The sequence below is a fragment of the Rhinopithecus bieti genome, unplaced genomic scaffold (genome assembly GCF_001698545.2).
Source record: "Rhinopithecus bieti isolate Rb0 unplaced genomic scaffold, ASM169854v2 scaffold_110, whole genome shotgun sequence".
NCBI classification, from domain to species: domain Eukaryota; kingdom Metazoa; phylum Chordata; class Mammalia; order Primates; family Cercopithecidae; genus Rhinopithecus; species Rhinopithecus bieti.
In genome coordinates this window covers 13315-30949 of record NW_016803311.1, presented here as the reverse complement: position 1 = coordinate 30949, position 17635 = coordinate 13315, and the positions used below count along the sequence as shown (strand labels likewise).

At 44.2% G+C, this 17635-nt stretch overlaps 1 protein-coding gene across 2 annotated transcripts in view; it reads left to right on the top strand.

The window, feature by feature from the left end:
• Positions 1 to 14728, top strand: part of DUSP16 (dual specificity phosphatase 16) — a 53906-nt gene extending 39178 nt beyond the window's left edge. For both annotated transcript variants that reach the window (XM_017873117.1, XM_017873119.1), the window contains 3 exons: positions 740 to 899; positions 8647 to 8770; positions 10965 to 14728. In XM_017873117.1, coding sequence (XP_017728606.1) covers positions 740 to 899; positions 8647 to 8770; positions 10965 to 12147 — 1467 coding nt within the window. In that variant the 3' untranslated portion in view covers positions 12148 to 14728. The remainder of the gene's footprint in view (positions 1 to 739; positions 900 to 8646; positions 8771 to 10964) is intronic.
• Positions 14729 to 17635: the final 2907 nt, after the last annotated feature.

The window sequence follows — 17635 nt, the reverse complement described above, 5'->3', positions numbered from 1 at the left end:
GGCCCGGCTAGTTTTTTTTTTGTATGTTTTAGTAGAGGCGGGGTTTCACCATGTTAGCCAGGATGGTCTCGATCTCCTGACCTCGTGATCCGCCCGTCTCGGCCTCCCAAAGTGCTGGGATTACAGGCTTGAGCCACCGCGCCCGTCAAGTTTCTGACATTTTAAATGTGAAGGGCCTGTGGAACATCCTGATAGCTAGTAGGTAGTTGGAGATATGGGTTGGAAATTTAAGAGGAGATACACACACACACATACACACACATGCCATCAGCATGTAGAACTGGTAATTAAGGCTATAGAAATAAGTGCAGCCTTCAAAGAGAGTATTTAGAGTGAGAAGAATGACTAGAACTGTATCTTAGAGAACCAGCGTGTTCTGTGTGGGAAGAAAATGTTGTGTGTCCATATATTCTAAAATCGTATAAACTGTTGTTTTCTTTTGTAGTCTTTGTTCCACTTCTCTCTCTAGTAATGAAGATAATAGAGACTTGACTATATATATGAATGATGTGTGGGCTTCAAGCATATTATTTTAAATAGCCTTTGTTGTTCTTACATTTTTTTTTTTCTTAAAACTTGTCTCTATATGTCATTTTGCTGGGTTTTTGGACTTCGCTGATCTGAATGAATTGTATTTCAAGGAAACTGGGCATTTTTATAATCGCATTAAACTTCACTCTTTCAGAATGATCGTGTTTACCATATTATTAGTCACTTTAACTGCTCTTCCTCTCCATAGGAACTGATGCAGCAGAATGGGATTGGTTATGTGTTAAATGCCAGCAGTACCTGTCCAAAGCCTGACTTTATCCCTGAGTCTCATTTCCTGCGTGTACCTGTGAATGACAGCTTTTGTGAGAAAATTTTGCCGTGGTTGGACAAATCAGTAGATTTCATTGGTAAGTAGCTCAAATAATATTACAGTTCCTATGGGTGATCATCTCATGTGTACCTTAGTCCCCCTTTTTTTCTTTAGAGAAAAGGAGCCTATTTCAGAGATTTCAAAAGTCTGAAAACAACACGTGGTGCAGCTTACTCATCTAGTGGTCAAGGTGACATGTGTGTCACACTGTCCCTAAGGACTGACCTTGTGACATTCTAGCTAACATTTAACACCACCAAGGTTAAGCTTCACAGGATCTGTAATTATATATTTGCAAGTGTTTGAAAATCAGTTAAGCTTTTAGGGTTAAATTCTTCCTCCAACTTTTTCAAATCCTGTAAAAGCCTTTGGGAAACTTTGGTAATATTCCCTGTTGCCTTGTTGCTATGTTTTCCACAGAGAAAAGTCAAATCTTGTGAAAACAAATCCCACTACATTTAAGTCTTTATGTCAGTGTGTCTAAGCCGGGGTCCACATGCCAGTAATTTCAAGTATTATTTGATCTAATAGAATGTTGACACACACACACACACAGTCTCTCACACACACACACAGTCTCTCTCTCACACACACACACACACTGTCTCTCATTTGGTCACTTCCCTGGCAGTGGTCTTGACAGTATCTCATCTGTGCCATACTTTGTTCTGCTTCCTGGGCCTGTTCAATTCTGGAGCTTCTCTGGCCACTGGGTACTGTTGAGGCATTTTGGTGCCACAGGATCAGATCTGCTGGGTGGTAACTTGGTGATGTGTATTTGGAATGTGGCTTTAGTGGACAGTGGCTGAACAGAGGAGAAACACTACTAGCTCCTCAGTAACATACCACACGTGCGACTCTTGATGTTCCATGTAAGATTTTTTTTTTTTTTTTTGAGACGGTGTCTCACACTGTTGCCCAGGCTGGAGAGCAGTGGTGCGGTCTCGGCTCACTGCAAGCTCCGCCTCCTGGGTTCACACCATTCTCCTGCCTCAGCCTCCTGAGTAGCTGGGACTACAGTCGTCTGCCACCACGCCCGGCTAATTTTTTGTACTTTTAGTAGAGACGGGGTTTCACCGTGTTAGCCAGGATGGTCTTGATATCCTGACCTTGTGATCCGCCCACCTCAGCCTCCCAAAGTGCTGGGATTACAGGCGTGAGCCACCACACCTGGCCCTATGTAAGAAATTTTTTCCTCCCCAGTTACATAAGTTTGAGCACTCTAGTCCATAATTAAATACTCTGAATTGGTTACCATAATTAAAAATAAAAGAATCAGTTCCTTTAAAAAAGTGGAATTGAGGCCGGGCGTGGTGGCGCAAGCCTGTAATCCCAGCACTTTGGGAGGCCGAGACGGGCGGATCACGAGGTCAGGAGATCGAGACCATCCTGGCTAACACGGTGAAACCCCGTCTCTACTAAAACTACAAAAAAAACTAGCCGGGCGACGTGGTGGCGCCTGTAGTCCCAGCTACCCAGGAGGCTGAGACAGGAGAATGGCGTGAACCCGGGAGGCGGAGCTTGCAGTGAGCTGAGATCCGGCCACAGCACTCCAGCCTGGGTGACAGAGCGAGACTCCGCCTCAAAAAAAAAATAAATAAAATAAAAATAAAAAAGTGGAATTGGCCAGGCGCGGTGGTGGCTCACACCTGTAATCCCAGCACTTTGGGAGGCCAAGGCGGGCGAATCACGAGGTCAGGAGATGGAGACCATCCTGGCTAACACGGTGAAACCCCATCCCTACTAGAAATACAAAAAAGTAGCATGGTGTGGTGGTAGGCGCCTGTAGTCCCAGCTACTCGGGAGGCTGAGGCAGGAGAATGGCGTGAACCAGGGAGGCGGAGCTTGCAGTGAGTTGAGATCACGCCACTGCACTTCAGCCTAGGTGACAGAGCAAGATTCCATCTCAAAAAATAAAAATAAAGTGGAATTGACCAGGCACAGTGGCTTATGCCTGTAATCCCAGCACTTTAGGAGGCCAAGGCAAGCAATCACTTGAACCCAGGAGTTCAAGACCAGCCCGGGCAACATAGCAAAACCCTGTCTCTACCAGTGCACCTGTGTGGTCCCAGCTATTCGGGAGGCTGAGGTGGGAGGATTGCTTGAACCGGGAGGTGGAGGTTACAGTGAGCCAAGATTGTGCCACTGAACTCCAGCCTGGGCAGTAGGGCCAGACCCTGTCTCAAAAACAAAAATTGAAAATATGTATATTAAGCCCCATACTATAATTTTCACCTGTGAGGGGAATATTCTGTTTAATGCTTTTGGAATTTTGAGTAATTCCAAAACACTTGTCTTTTTTCAAGATTTCCAGGTTGCTGAGGGTTTCATCTTCAGTTAGGATTCATTCTATGAAACATGTGAAGATAAATGACTTAGTTCACATTTAAATAATCACAAACAAATGGCCAGGTGGCTCACACCTGTAATCCCAGCACTTTGGGAGGCCAAGGCAGGTGGATCACCTGAGGTCAGGAGTTCAAGACCAGCCTGGCCAACATATAGTGAAACCCGGTATACAAAAATTAGCTGGCCGTAGTGGCACACGCCTGTAGTCCCAGCTACTTGGGAAGCCGAGGCAGGCGAATCGCTTGAATCTAGGAGGCAGAGGTTGCAGTAAGCCAAGATCGTGCCACTGCACTCCAGCCTGGGCAACAGAATGAGACTCTATCTCAAAAAAAAAAAAAAAGAATCACAAACAAACCCCCACAAGTTAACACACACCCTCCCATTGTACTTCTAAACAACATTCAGCAAATCATTCAGTTTTTGCCTCTTTAAAAAATAACAATTGGCCGGGAGTGGTGGCTTACGCCTGTAATCCCAGCACTTTGGGAGGCCAAGATGGGGGGATCACCTGAGGTTGCTGGAGTTTGCGACAGCGTGGCCAACATGTCTCTACTAAACTTATAAAAATTAGCTGGGTGTGGTGGCAGGCACCTGTAATCCTAGCTACTTGGGAGGCTGAGGCAGGAGAATCTCTTGAACCTGGGAGGCGGAGGTTGCAGTGAGCTGAGGCCATGCCATTGCACTCCACCCTTGGCAACAGAGTGAGACTTCATCTCAAAACACAACAAAAAACAGTTATGGTTAATGTTCACATTGCACGTCACATTGATCCAGAGACATTGGCTCTAATTTCAGCTAAAAATCAGATTTCAAAATCTATCTAGAAAAGAATACGGTTTTCTTAAGTCATGACAATGTGTAGGCTTTAGGAGACAAAGTTTAAACTTTAGTAGAAAAGAGTTAGAAGAGAAGAGAGAATATGAATAACTTTGCTCCCAACTTATTTTCTCCTTTAATGGGAGATATGGGGGTCATCATGTCACTTTCATTCATACAAAAGAACTTTACTCTGTAACTTGGCTAAACACACATACAAAACACATACTATAATGTATTTGTAATATCTGCAAATACTTATCAGTATTTCATTTGCTTGGTCCTATTAGAGCCATCATCCTTATCCCACCCAAGTAATTCAAGGCAAAATCTCCAGGTCACTTTTTGAATTCAGCCCATATTCACTATAATTGCTAGTCTTCTCCTCCATGGCGTTTTAAGCCATGGTTAGTATGATGTACCCCCTTAATGACTTACAGGCTCATAGCGATTTTTTCTTTTCTTTTTGTTATTTAGATTAGATTTTGGTAAGTCTCCAGGTTTGTTGGAAGGACTCAGGTTTATGTGGAGTTTTGTCTTTCTTTTTAGTTAATGTGCTAGTAACAGAGTTTGCCCATTTGTACTATGGGATACTTATGAGGTGCCTCCAAACCCAGCTATGTATACAGCCTCTTGCTTCCTCTTCACTGTCTCCTGGGCTCTTGCTCCAGCTCTCCCATGCCAAACTCGTGACTCCATGGACACAACATAGAGAGGTGATTAGGACCATGTATTTTGGAGGCAAACTGTCTGTATTTGAGTCCTTCCTACCCTGGTTATTAAGTGAAGTGGTTTGAGTAAGTTACTTCAAACTTCTGTGCATTTCAGTTTCTTGATCTGGAAACTGAAGATAATATACCTACCTTATAGGAATACTGCGAGGATTAAAATAGATAATGTAAAATGAAAAAAAGAAGAAAAAAAAGTAAACCAAAAAGAGAAAATAAAAATAACTAAAATAGACAACGTTATGTGCATTGAACACCTTGTAAAGTACCGGACTCATAATTGGTTGTTAATAAATATTTTAAAAATTGTTACCTGAAGTTTCTCTTTTTTCTGTCCTTTGAGCTGGACTCTGTAACCCCTCTTAGTTATGACTTTCTTCTTTTTAGCCTTTGTAACCTTTCATCCTCACTACATCTTTGCCCTTTTCATGTGCAGTTCTCTCTCCCCTTTCTTAACCTAGATTTTAGCCTTAATTTCAATAATGGCCACCTGCCCGTTTCCAGTTTTCATCATCATTACCTTCTTGTTCTTTATTCAGAAACCTGAAGAGACTCCTTAGTTTTGTACATTAAAAAGGTAGCCTTGGCCTTGTGCCACAGCACTCTGGGAAGCAGAGGCGGGAGGATTGCTTGAGGCCAGGAGTTTGACACCAGCCTAGTGAACATAGCAAGATCCCTGTCTCTACAAAAAAATTTTTTTAATTAGCCAGGCATGGTGGTGTGCACCTATAGTCCTAGCTGGGAGGCTGAGGCAGGAGGATCGCTTGAGCCTAGGAGTTCATAGTTACAGTGAGCTATGTTTGCACCATGGCACTCCAGCCTGGGTGAACAGAGTGAGACACTGTCTCAGAAAAGAAATGTAGCCCTTAGCCTAACATTCCCAACACCCTCCAACACCTGCTTCCCGCCTTTGAAACCTCCTCTCTGGTTACTTCTCCAAGGCAGGATGTTTTCTGAGCACTTTGCTCAGTCCCACCACAGGGCTTTCTTGCACACATTTCCCTTCTCTCTGCCAGGTCTGTGTGTATTAATTCCTTTGCTTGAAGACACAGTTTAGGGCTCATGTCTCCCAAGATGCGTGCTGATGAACCTCAACTCCAGTATAATCACTTGTTTTTTTCATTTTTAAAAGACGTCATCAAAAGAGTTGTGGTTATAAAAACAGTTGTAAGCACATTGCAGAAAATTTGAAAAACAGAGAAAAGGAAACCTATAACCTCAAAGTTGTAACACCTGTTACTGTCATTGTTTTATTTCCTTCCAACCTTATTTTTTATTAAAATTGCTTTAAAAATATGTATCAGCCAGTATCAGCTAGATGCCTACTATGTGCCTAGTGTTAAATCTTTTGGGGGATTGTTAGAAGCAAGCAAGATCCTTCTGGGTCCTTATAATCTAGTTTTTGAGATTATTTTATTTAATTTTATTTATTTATTCATTTTTTTTTTTTGAGATGGAGTCTCGCTGTCGCCCAGGCTAGAGTGCAGTGGCGCAATCTTGGCTCACTGCAACCTCTCCCTCCTGGATTCAAGCAATTCTCCTGTCTCAGCCTCCTGAGTAGCTGGGACTACAGGTGCCCACCACCATGCCCAGCTAATTTTTGTATTTTTAATAGAGATGGGATTTCACCATATTGGTCAAGCTGGTCTTGAACTCCTGACCTTAGGTGATCCACCGACCTCAACCTCCCAAAGTGCTGGGATTAGAGGCGTAAGCCACCATGCCCGGCCGAGATAATTATTAAAATTAATGAGAGTATTGTCAATGTTAAAAAACAAAAACCCAGACTACTTCCAGTAAGGATTTGAAGCAGTTTTCAATAATAGGTTAGAACCAAAAGATACACATATTCTCACACATACTCATTAAAATGAGATAAAGGAGCAATAATCAAGTAATAAGGGGCCAGGAAATGTACAGCAACTGACAAAAAATCTGAATTGCTACTTCCTATTGAAATTGAGTAGAAACCTTAGCTTTGAGCTTCTTAGCAGCAGGGCAGAAGGGGATGGAAACACTGAGAGTAACGTGGGGTAAATGATAGCTGAGAAGGAAGGGGATGTTGGAGGCACAGGAAGGCAGGAGACTGTGTACATGAGTTTCTGTGTTCTTATTTGTATAGCATACAATTCTTTGAGTGTTGCTTGGTATTCATTTGTTATTGTTTTATTGTGTTTGGTTTCCCTATCTAGAAGGAAGCTGCTTGCTGCTTGATTATTCATATACTACCCAAAACCTCTGTGTTGCTTTATATATGATGAATAATTGTTATATATAACAATCATTGCACTAGAAACTTGTATTTATAACATAGGCAGTGAGATTGAATAGCCTTGTATTATTTAGCTGCCAAAGCAAGATTCATTGCATATCTGTTAATTGTAAGAATTTTATTTTATTTATTTATTTATTCTTTTCTTGAGATGGGTCTCGCCTCTGTGGCCCCAGGGCTGGGAGGTGCCAGTGGCCGGATCTCGCTCACTGAAGCTCCGCCTCCCCCCGGCGGTTCCCGCCAGTTCTCCGTGACTCAAGCCTCGACCGAGTAGCTGCGCGACTACAGGCGCCCGCCACCTCGCCCGGCGCCTAGTTTTTTATATTTTTTTGTTAGTTAGAGACGGGCGTTTCACCGTGCTTAGCCAGGAACTGGTTCTTGATCTCCGACCTCGCCTGATCCGCCCGTCTCGGCTCCTCCCAAAGTGCTGGGATTACCAGGTTGGCCACCGGCCCGGCCCGGCTCTATTGTAAGAATTTTAACACAAGGTTCAGTAGACTTTTGGTAGTATCTACCAAGAATGAAAAGGGGAGAATTCAGCTTCATGACTGAGCACACATGTAATTATTTAGAATTAAGGCAGTCATGGAACTGGCCAAAATGTTAGTAGCTTCCAGGCTGTGTGGTATAACCTCATCCCCTGCCACATGTACTTACTGTCAAGCCCCTCAGCAGTGAGAGATGGCAGCACTGCCTGGATTTCCCTGCTTCTTTGGTTCTAACAAAGTGTCCATGAGTCCTCCACCGTGTTGTGGGGAATTGAGATAATGCAATAAAGACAATAACTCCTGGGTATCAAGGAAGGGATAAAAGCTCTCTTGGATCTCATTAAAGTGAACTGGTAAACCTGATTCATAGCATATACAAGGTTTTCTTCGAAAATTTAATAAATAAAGTTGAGCCATTTTATGACATACAGAAAAGTTGCCTGAAGAAAAATAAGGAGGCCAGGAGCATTGGCTCACTCCTGTAATCCCAGCACTTTGGGAGGCTGAGGCGGGTGGATCACTTGAGGCCAGGAGTTAGAAACCAGCCTGCCCAACATGGTGAAACCCCGACTCCACTAAAAATACAAAAATTAGCCAGGCATGGTGGTGCATACCTGTAGTCCCAGCTACTCTGGAAGCTAAGGCAGGAGAATCACTTGAATCCAGGAGGCGGAGATTGCAGTGATCCGACATCACACCATTGCACTCCAGCCTGGGCGACAGAGCAAGACTATCTCAAAATAGTAGTAATAATATTAATCAATGTAATTATATCTCTTATGAAATCAGGGAAAAATTTGAAGTGTCACATAACAGGAATAAACTAAACATTACCCATATCTTAGGGGAAATTACTAACGTAAGCCAGGAAACCCGAGTTAGTAACAGCTTATTAACAAATTGCTTATTAACAAACAGTTTTGGACCCCAGTTGTCCTGCTGGGGTCAGTGGTGAGGGAATTACCTTCCCCTGTCTCCTCAAAAGAATTTTGCAAGGATAAATATGATGTACACAGAGGAGATTTGCATAGAGGTTTTCAGGTGGAAGACATTGAGTAAGTAAATGGAAACAAGATTTCACTGCTGAACAAAATTGTTAGTAGTGACCTTTCTTGCATTTGACTCATACAGAGAAAGCAAAAGCCTCCAATGGATGTGTCCTAGTGCACTGTTTAGCTGGGATCTCCCGCTCTGCCACCATCGCTATTGCCTACATCATGAAGAGGATGGACATGTCTTTAGATGAAGCTTACAGGTGAGGGCAGGAAAGTGTCTTCTGTGATTGGCTTTTCGTTGGACCTGAAACATAAAGAATTATGAGGATGGGTAACCAAAATAAAGCAGGTCATGATTATTTTAGTCACACTTTTTACAGGTTACTGTGGATTTTTTAATGATCTTGCGAAGATTGGAAAAGAATGCTGGTTTGCTATTTAGCATTAATTCTGCCCTCACATGTGTCAGATTCATCCTCAGCCACTTTCTGTGTTTAAGGAACAACAGATCCAGGCTGAGATCTCTATCCTGTTACATGAGATTATGGCTTTCCCTAAATGCAAAAGTATCCTTGGTGTAAATCTGCCTATGAGGGGGGAAGCTCTAATAGAATGCTCACTGCAGAGTCTCTCTTCTGCTTCGCACTTTGGATTGCTGGGAAGAAAAAGCCTAAGACATGCAAATATGAACCAGATAACTGTCAGACTCCATTCTTCAGTAAAATGTCCCACATTCTAGAGTCGGCCAGGTTGTGTGTGTGTGTGATTTTGACTGGGTTGCCTCCAGTCTCTGATGAATCTGATTCCCCTGCATGTCTCATTGGGTAGAGATGGTTCCTTGTTATCTGATCAGGAATCAAAAATAGAGAGATTTATAGGGGCAGGCCTGACTGAACAGTTGCATTTTTTTTTTCTCAAATTGGAAAGTTTGGAAAACAGAAATGAGCTGCCCAGACACCATCCCACCACGTAAGTCAGGAGCCTGGAGGAGAGGGGTCCTCTGGTCATCCGCATGAGCTCTCATGCCCCCGTTCAGGCCTCCCTGAAGTCCTCCTGCTCCATTTAGAAATCAGAAGAAAAGGCACCCTTATATCACGCAATGAAGTCTCATTATGAGGACCCTACATTTACACTAGTTATTCTTGAGCCAGTTATTTCTATTTTTGTGAATTTGCTTTAGGTTACTTGATTTCCATGTTTTTTGTTTTTCTTGTTCCTTATTCAAATGCAGATTTTCAGTGTAGTTGTACTCCTGCATCACCTGAAAAGTATCCATGAGGCGCAGGGGCTGCTGAAGAATTTGTTTGTCATCTCTGAGTCTTTATTTCCTCCATGAAACATGAAAGCCATCTAGTATTAGTTTTGATCCTTTGATGAATCTTTTTTAACATGGTGGTTACAAAAACGGACCCAGATATTGGACCAGCCTGGTTTTGAATCCAGCACTGTCATTTAGTAGCTGTGTGATTTTGGGCAAGTCACTTAAGGACTCTGTGTAGCTAGCTATTTGATGGGGATAATGACACCCACCTGATGATAGGGTAGTTCTGGGGATTAAATAATGATTCAATGCATAAGCCTAGTGCTTACTTAGCACAAAGACCACTTTGTCTTGGTTATTCTGTCTTGTTGACTATAAAAAGAAGTGTTGCTTTGATACTTTGATCATCTGATACCATTTTCTTTTTGTCATTAATTTTAAAATGTGAACTGTCTTGAGAAGCGACTGGTGACTTTGAGAGGGGATGACATTGGAAATTGAAGGAGAGTGGCTGTTACACTGTACTTTTGATGGTAGCACTGGTGTGGGTCAGGGCTGTCCTTGGTGGTGAATAATCATCTCTTGGCCAGGCACAGTGGCTCACACCTGTAGTCTCAGCACTTTGGGAGGCCAAGGTGGGAGAATCACTTGAGCCCAGGAGTTCAAGACCAGCCTGGGCAACACAGTGAGAGCCTTTCTCTACAAAAGAAACTTTAAAAATCAAAATTAGCCAAGCGTGTAGTCCTGTCATTCCAGCCACTCAGGAGGCTGAGGTGGGAGGACTGCATGTGCCCGGGAATTTGAGGCTGCAGTGAGCTATGATCATGCCACTGCACTCCAGTCTGGGTGACAGAACAAGACCCTGTCTCTTAAAGACCACCACCAACAAAACCCCATATCATCTCTTATCAGCTGCATTGGGAGCCCTGGGCCCTTGAAAATGAGGCAAAAACGAGAGCCTTTGGGGCCCGGCTGCCTCTTTCCGGCGTACTCCAGGGATGTGTGCAGAGCCTTCCCAATGCCTAGGGCCTTTGTATTCTCCACCTTGAGGCGTCTCCCTGAACTTTTAAACCAATCATCTTTCAAAGTTTTTGAGGTCTGCCTGATAATTCCCTATCTCATTTATTCACTTAATATTTATCAGATAAAGTGTAATTGTGAAATTTGGGTTTTGTTTTTTCCTCTCTCTGTAGATTTGTGAAAGAAAAAAGACCTACTATATCTCCAAACTTCAATTTTCTGGGCCAACTCCTGGACTATGAGAAGAAAATTAAGAACCAGACTGGAGCATCAGGGCCAAAGAGCAAACTCAAGCTGCTGCACCTGGAGAAGCCAAATGAACCTGTCCCTGCTGTCTCAGAGGGTGGACAGAAAAGCGAGATGCCCCTCAGTCCACCCTGTGCCGACTCTGCTACCTCAGAGGCAGCAGGGCAAAGGCCCGTGCATCCTGCCAGCGTGCCCAGCATGCCCAGCGTGCAGCCATCACTGTTAGAGGACAGCCCACTGGTACAGGAGCTCAGTGGGCTGCACCTGTCCGCAGACAGGCTGGAAGACAGCAATAAGCTCAAGCGTTCCTTCTCTCTGGATATCAAATCAGTTTCATATTCCGCCAGCATGGCAGCGTCCTTACATGGCTTCTCCTCATCAGAAGATGCTTTGGAATACTACAAACCTTCCACCACTCTGGATGGGACCAACAAACTCTGCCAGTTCTCCCCTGTGCAGGAACTATCGGAGCAGACTCCCGAAAGCAGTCCTGATAAGGAGGAAGCCAGCATCCCCAAGAAGCCGCAGACCACCAGGCCTTCAGACAGCCAGAGCAAGCGATTGCACTCGGTCAGAACCAGCAGCGGGGGCACCACCCAGAGGTCCCTTTTATCTCCATTGCATCGAAGTGGGAGTGTGGAGGACAATTACCACACCAGCTTCCTTTTCGGCCTGTCCACCAGCCAGCAGCACCTCACGAAGTCTGCTGGCCTGGGCCTTAAGGGCTGGCACTCAGATATCTTGGCCCCCCAGACCTCTACCCCTTCCCTGACCAGCAGCTGGTATTTTGCCACAGAGTCCTCACACTTCTACTCTGCCTCAGCCATCTACGGAGGCAGTGCCAGTTACTCTGCCTACAGCTGCAGCCAGCTGCCCACTTGCGGAGACCAAGTCTATTCTGTGCGCAGGCGGCAGAAGCCAAGTGACAGAGCTGACTCACGGCGGAGCTGGCATGAAGAGAGCCCCTTTGAAAAGCAGTTTAAACGCAGAAGCTGCCAAATGGAATTTGGAGAGAGCATCATGTCGGAGAACAGGTCACGGGAAGAGCTGGGGAAAGTGGGCAGTCAGTCTAGCTTTTCAGGCAGCATGGAAATCATTGAGGTCTCCTGAGAAGAAAGACACTTGTGACTTCTATAGACAGTTTTTTTTTTCTTGTTCACAAAAAAATTCCCTGTAAATCTGAAATATATATATATGTACATACATATATATTTTTGGAAAATGGAGCTATGGTGTAAAAGCAACAGGTGGATCGACCCAGTTGTTACTCTCTTAACATCTGCATTTGAGAGATCAGCTAATACTTCTCTCAACAAAAATGGAAGAGCAGATGCTAGAATCCCCCCTAGACAGAGAAAACCATTTTATTCAGTGAATTACACATCCTCTTGTTCTTAAAAAAGCAAGTGTATTTGGTGTTGGAGGACAAAATCCCCTACCATTTTCACGCTGTGCTACTAAGAGATCTCAAATATTCGTCTTTGTCCGGTCCCTTCCATAGTACACCTTAGCGCTGAGACTGAGCCAGCTTGGGGGTCAGGTAGGTAGACCCTGTTAGGGACAGAGCCTAGTGGGAAATCCAAGAGAAATGATCCTATCCAAAGCTGATTCACAAAGCCACGCTCACCTGACAGCCGAGGGACACGAGCATCACTCTGCTGGACGGACCATTAGGGACCTTGCCACGGTCTACCTTAGTGCAAACCCAGTACCTCAGACAGGAAAGTCGGGGCTTTGACCACTACCATGTCTGGTAGCCCGTTTTCTAGGCATTGTGAATAGGTAGGTAGCTAGTCACACTTTTCAGACCAATTCAAATTGTCTATGCACAAAATTCCAGTGGGCCTGGATGGAGGTAATTTTTTTTCTTCTCAGCTTTATGAAGAGAAGGGAACTGTCTAGGATTCAGCTGAACTGCCAGGAACCTGGTAGATCATGATTTAAGCTAAGGTTGGGAGGCTAACAAGTCTACCTCCCTCTTTGTAAATCAAAGAATTATTTAGAATGGGATTGTCAGTCCTTTAAATAAAGATGAACTTGGTTTCAAGCCAAATGTGAATTTATCTGGGTGGTAGCAGACCAGCAGTACCTTCAAGTTCTCAGCCAAAGTAGATGTGTTTGCCCTTTCTGCTTCACTGCGTGGACACAGTTGGTAAAATGTAACAACACGGCAGAATTTTATAGGAAACTACCTAGGGAGGTAAAGTATGGGAAGATTAAGAAAGGTACAAATTGCTGAGGAGAAGCAGGAAACCTATTTCCTTAGTGGTTTTATCCCCTTGGCATGCCATGGGGCTGGTATTTCTGTAATTGCCTCAGACTTTCGAATTTACTAGTAGGGCTGAGAGAGACTTTAGTGAGGAAGGAATATTCAGAATAAAACTTGAGAAAGCTGAGAAGACCACTGAGTTTGGATCAGTCACTGTGAGTCGAGTGCAAAGCCACGGCCAGGCTGTTTCTGGAAACGCTGGCCGGCGCGTCTTCAGTGGAAAGGGCAAATCAAAAGAGCGAGAGCGAGTCCTCAACTTACAATCACTTTATGGAATCGGTCCTGGCAGCTGAACATAGAAGGTCATTGGAACAAGTACACAAGTGATAGTGCAGCTCTGCCTTCACACAGCCTCCTGGCTTGAGTTCTGTTAGCTACAATGTGGGTCCTCTTTTGTAAGCCTTAATTCAGGACAGCAGCTTTTTGGGGGTTGGGGGGCTGGGCGGGTGTTGTCATTGTTCTTTCCCTTCCTGTAAGTGTCGCTAGTTGCTGCCTCGTATCTCAGGTTTTTCTCTGTTTGAGAAATGGACAGTTTTTTGACCAGGATGTGACTTCATGTTTCCTATGGTGACTTCTAAAACCAGCACAGAATGATATGACTCAACACAGACCGACTTGGTCACGGGGATGATGAGCCGCACAGACATCACTAGTCGTGCACAGATAATGTACTCTGATGGGTGTAAAGTGAAGGCAGAAGAGGGTCAGCCGTGTTGTTATGATACTGGGAAAGTGCTGGTCAATGATTTAATTATATACATTGAAATCTTTAATCAGACATTCTTGTTTCACACAGTAATTTTTGATGTTACGTACACACACACCAAACGTGTAACAGTTCACCACTTCCAGAATGTGGTCATATCCAAAACATGTTTAAGGAAAGCAGTAGCTCCTTGCTAAGGATGTTTCAGGAGGTTTGGGGGACTTGGTTTTAAGGAGCTTCTGTCATTTAGGGCTTCTGTTGGCCATGGTTCCCCTTCCTTCTGGAACTGTGATGTAGTCACACCCTACAGCCTTTAGTGCTGGTTCACTAGTGTCAGATAATCAGTTCTTGGAACCGAGACTGCGAGGCGAAGGGGTGGCCTCGGAGGCAGGCTCTGGAGCTGCTTGGGTGTCTTTAGGTGGAGTGGTGGCTGGCTCTCTTCAGCATGTAATTGGGGAAACCCTGGCGTCTACTAGGGGTGATACAGATGATTTTAAAGAGCAAAACTAGACTTCTATGTGAGAAATGCTGGAAAATGATTTAGGGCGTGTAAAGTTAGATGGAAAGACTGTAAATGTTTAATATGAATATAGTGTTCTTTTGAAGGCCAGCTGTTGAACGGTTAAATTGTGCATTTCTCATTTTGATGTGTCATGTATGTTAATGTATGAAATGATTAAATAAAATCAAAACTGGTACCTGTTTATACATAAATATGAGAAAAGACCTATCTTTGCAGCCATAAACTCGGTGGGAACACCACCACCCAAGTTGCCAAAGGAGGCAGTGGTGAAACCTGTCCTGTTCTCACGTAAATGAGGATTTAGCTCAAAATAAAGTGGTGGTGTCATCAGGTGTATCCTGTGTTGTGTCATTCACACGGAACACCGGATCATTAGCTAGGTTTAGTGCCAGCCTTCATGCTTTACTGTGTACATGAAATGCACACTATGGCGTGGAAGCCTAAGGCACTTGGTAAATGTTTTCTAGCTGACTGATTGCAGAACACACAAGTACATGGTAGGAAGAAAAAGGCCAGCTACACACTCATGGTCCATTTCGATATAACATGTAAACAATATGATTCCTACAGGAAAAACAGGAAGGGCAATTGTTGAAGAGCTGTCCTCTGTCCTTGCCACATACCTCTCAATGACCTCTGTGCTCATGACACTAGATTTGATGACTTATGAGACTAGAAGCTTCGTCTCATCAGTTTCATAAAAAATAGGCATTGAAGGAATAAAGCTTCAGTGCAAGCAGATGGAATAATGATACAGAAAGACTCACAGGTGACCTTGAGGTTGGTTGACTTGAAGTTACATTTAAGAAAATTTATAAGAAGGACTGGGCTGGCTGAGCTAGACTAGAAGGGCTGCCTTGGCCGGGACCCCGCAGAAAAGAGGTGGAAGTGAGATACAGGAATAAAGGGAATTAGAATCAATCAGCCTCCAGAGACAGAGCGTAGCAGGAGGAACAGTTGTTTCAGTGAGAGGCTTCCAATGAGAAGATGCAGATCTTGGGAGAGCCTGAAGTTCAGGCCAGTTACTGACAGAGCTTGGCGCCCCTTCGCGACCAGCCTCAGCAGGCTATTGTTGGAGGACCGGTTTGGATGTGACAACTACAATTAGACCAGGGATTAAACTAAGAGGGGAGGCTGTGCACGGTGGCTCACGCCTGTAATCCCAGCACTTTGGGAGGCCTAGGCAGGTGGATTACCTGAGGTCAGGAGTTTAAGACCAACCTGGCCTACCTGGTGAAATCCCGTCTCTGCTAAAAATACAAAAATTAGCCGGGTGTTGTGGGTGCCTGTAATCCCAGCTACTTGGGAGGCTGAGGCACGAGAACTGCTTGAACCCAGGAGGCAGAGGTTACAGTGCGCCAAGATTTCGCCATTGCACTCCAGCCTGGGCAATAAGAGCGAAACTCCCATTTTAAATAAAAAACAAAGGGGAAATTAGGAAGGTGTAGATTGAGATGTGAAAAAAATATGGCAAAATTGGAGCTGAGTGTCCAAAGAGATGACGTGAAGGGTAGAGGGTGTATATGGGACTAGTTGATGGAAACTTTTTAGCTTCAAAACATTCACTGTTACTTTGTCTTAAATACTCCTCTGGTTTTGTTGTTCTGAGAAGCAGGAATGTTTTAGATCTAGTAAACAAAATTTGCGTATTTTTTTCTGTGAATATTAGTCTTCTGCATCTAAAAATGAAAGCGGGAAGTAAACTATTTCTAGCTTCTGTGGGACCCACTCATCCTTGAACAGCCTAATGATACTTGGTTATATCTTTAAAGCCACAGAATCAACTGGAAAATCACAGCACTGTCCTGGGAGATATTTACAAGTCAGTCATATTGTTGCACTTTATTTGCAGAGACAGCAGTATGCGTTTATGTAAAATCAGTTTCATTCTTTTGGTTCCAGCTTAAACACTAGAATCAGTTTGAAAATACTGTTCCACAGGAAATGCAGGATGTGACCTCGTAGAAGCAATGTGACAGGCAAACAGGGTCACCTGAAGAGCATTCAGTAATGGTCTGGGTTGTCTTTGGTCGGAATTATGACAACTTCAAAGACCAGATTGAAAGTACTTGGTGCAGAAAAGCTTTTAGCATAACTCGCCTCAAGGAATGAGCCTTGATTGGTGAAGAAAATTGGGTCATCAGTAAATTCCATCAGATCTTACACTGACATTGATAACCCTGGAAAAATTCTGGAGGCATGGGCACACACGCCAGCATAACGCTGGTCACCCTGGCAAGCAACTACATCTAGTTGCCAACTTTTTTATCTTTTTGGTTTGAAGCATGTGGATAATTATCTGGCTACCCATTCCCTCTGCAGCCATAGCATTTGAATGGAAGAGACATGCCTGGTGTGTCCAAAAAACCACAAGAAATTCAATGTTACTGATGACAGCAGTCCCCAACCTTTTTGGCACCAGGGACCCATTTCATAGAAGACAATTTTTCGACAGACAGGGAAGTAGGGGGTGGTTTCTGGATGAAACTGATCCATCTCAGATCATCAAGCATTCGATTCTCATAAGGAGTGCAAAACCCAGATCCCTCACATACGCGGTTCACAATAGGGTTCGCGCTCTTAGGGAAGTCTAATGCCGGGGCTGTTCTAACAGGAGGTTGAGCTCAGGCAGTGATGTGAGTGATGGGGACCGCTAGAAATACACATGAAGCTGGCCGGGCGTGGTGGCTCGCGCCTGTAATCCCAGCACTTTGGGAGGCCGAGGCAGGAGGATCACAAGGTCAGGAGATTGAGACCAACCTGGCCAACATGGTGAAACTCCATCTCTACTAAAAATACAAAAAATTAGTCAGCATGGTGGCGGGAGCCTGTAGTCCCAGCTATTCGGGAGGCTGAGGCAGGAGAATGGCGTGAACTTGGGAAGCAGAGCTTGCAGTGAGCCGAGATCGCACCACTGTACTCCAGCCTGGGCCACAGAGCGAGACTCACTCAGTCTCAAAAAAAAAAAAAATTTAGGGGGATGTGGAGGTGTGCGCTATAGTTCCAGCTTTGTTCCTCCAGGGAAACAAAGACATGAAATCTGTAGACTATCACTTGCTCTTAACTCCACAATTCATTTATTATATATATATATATATAT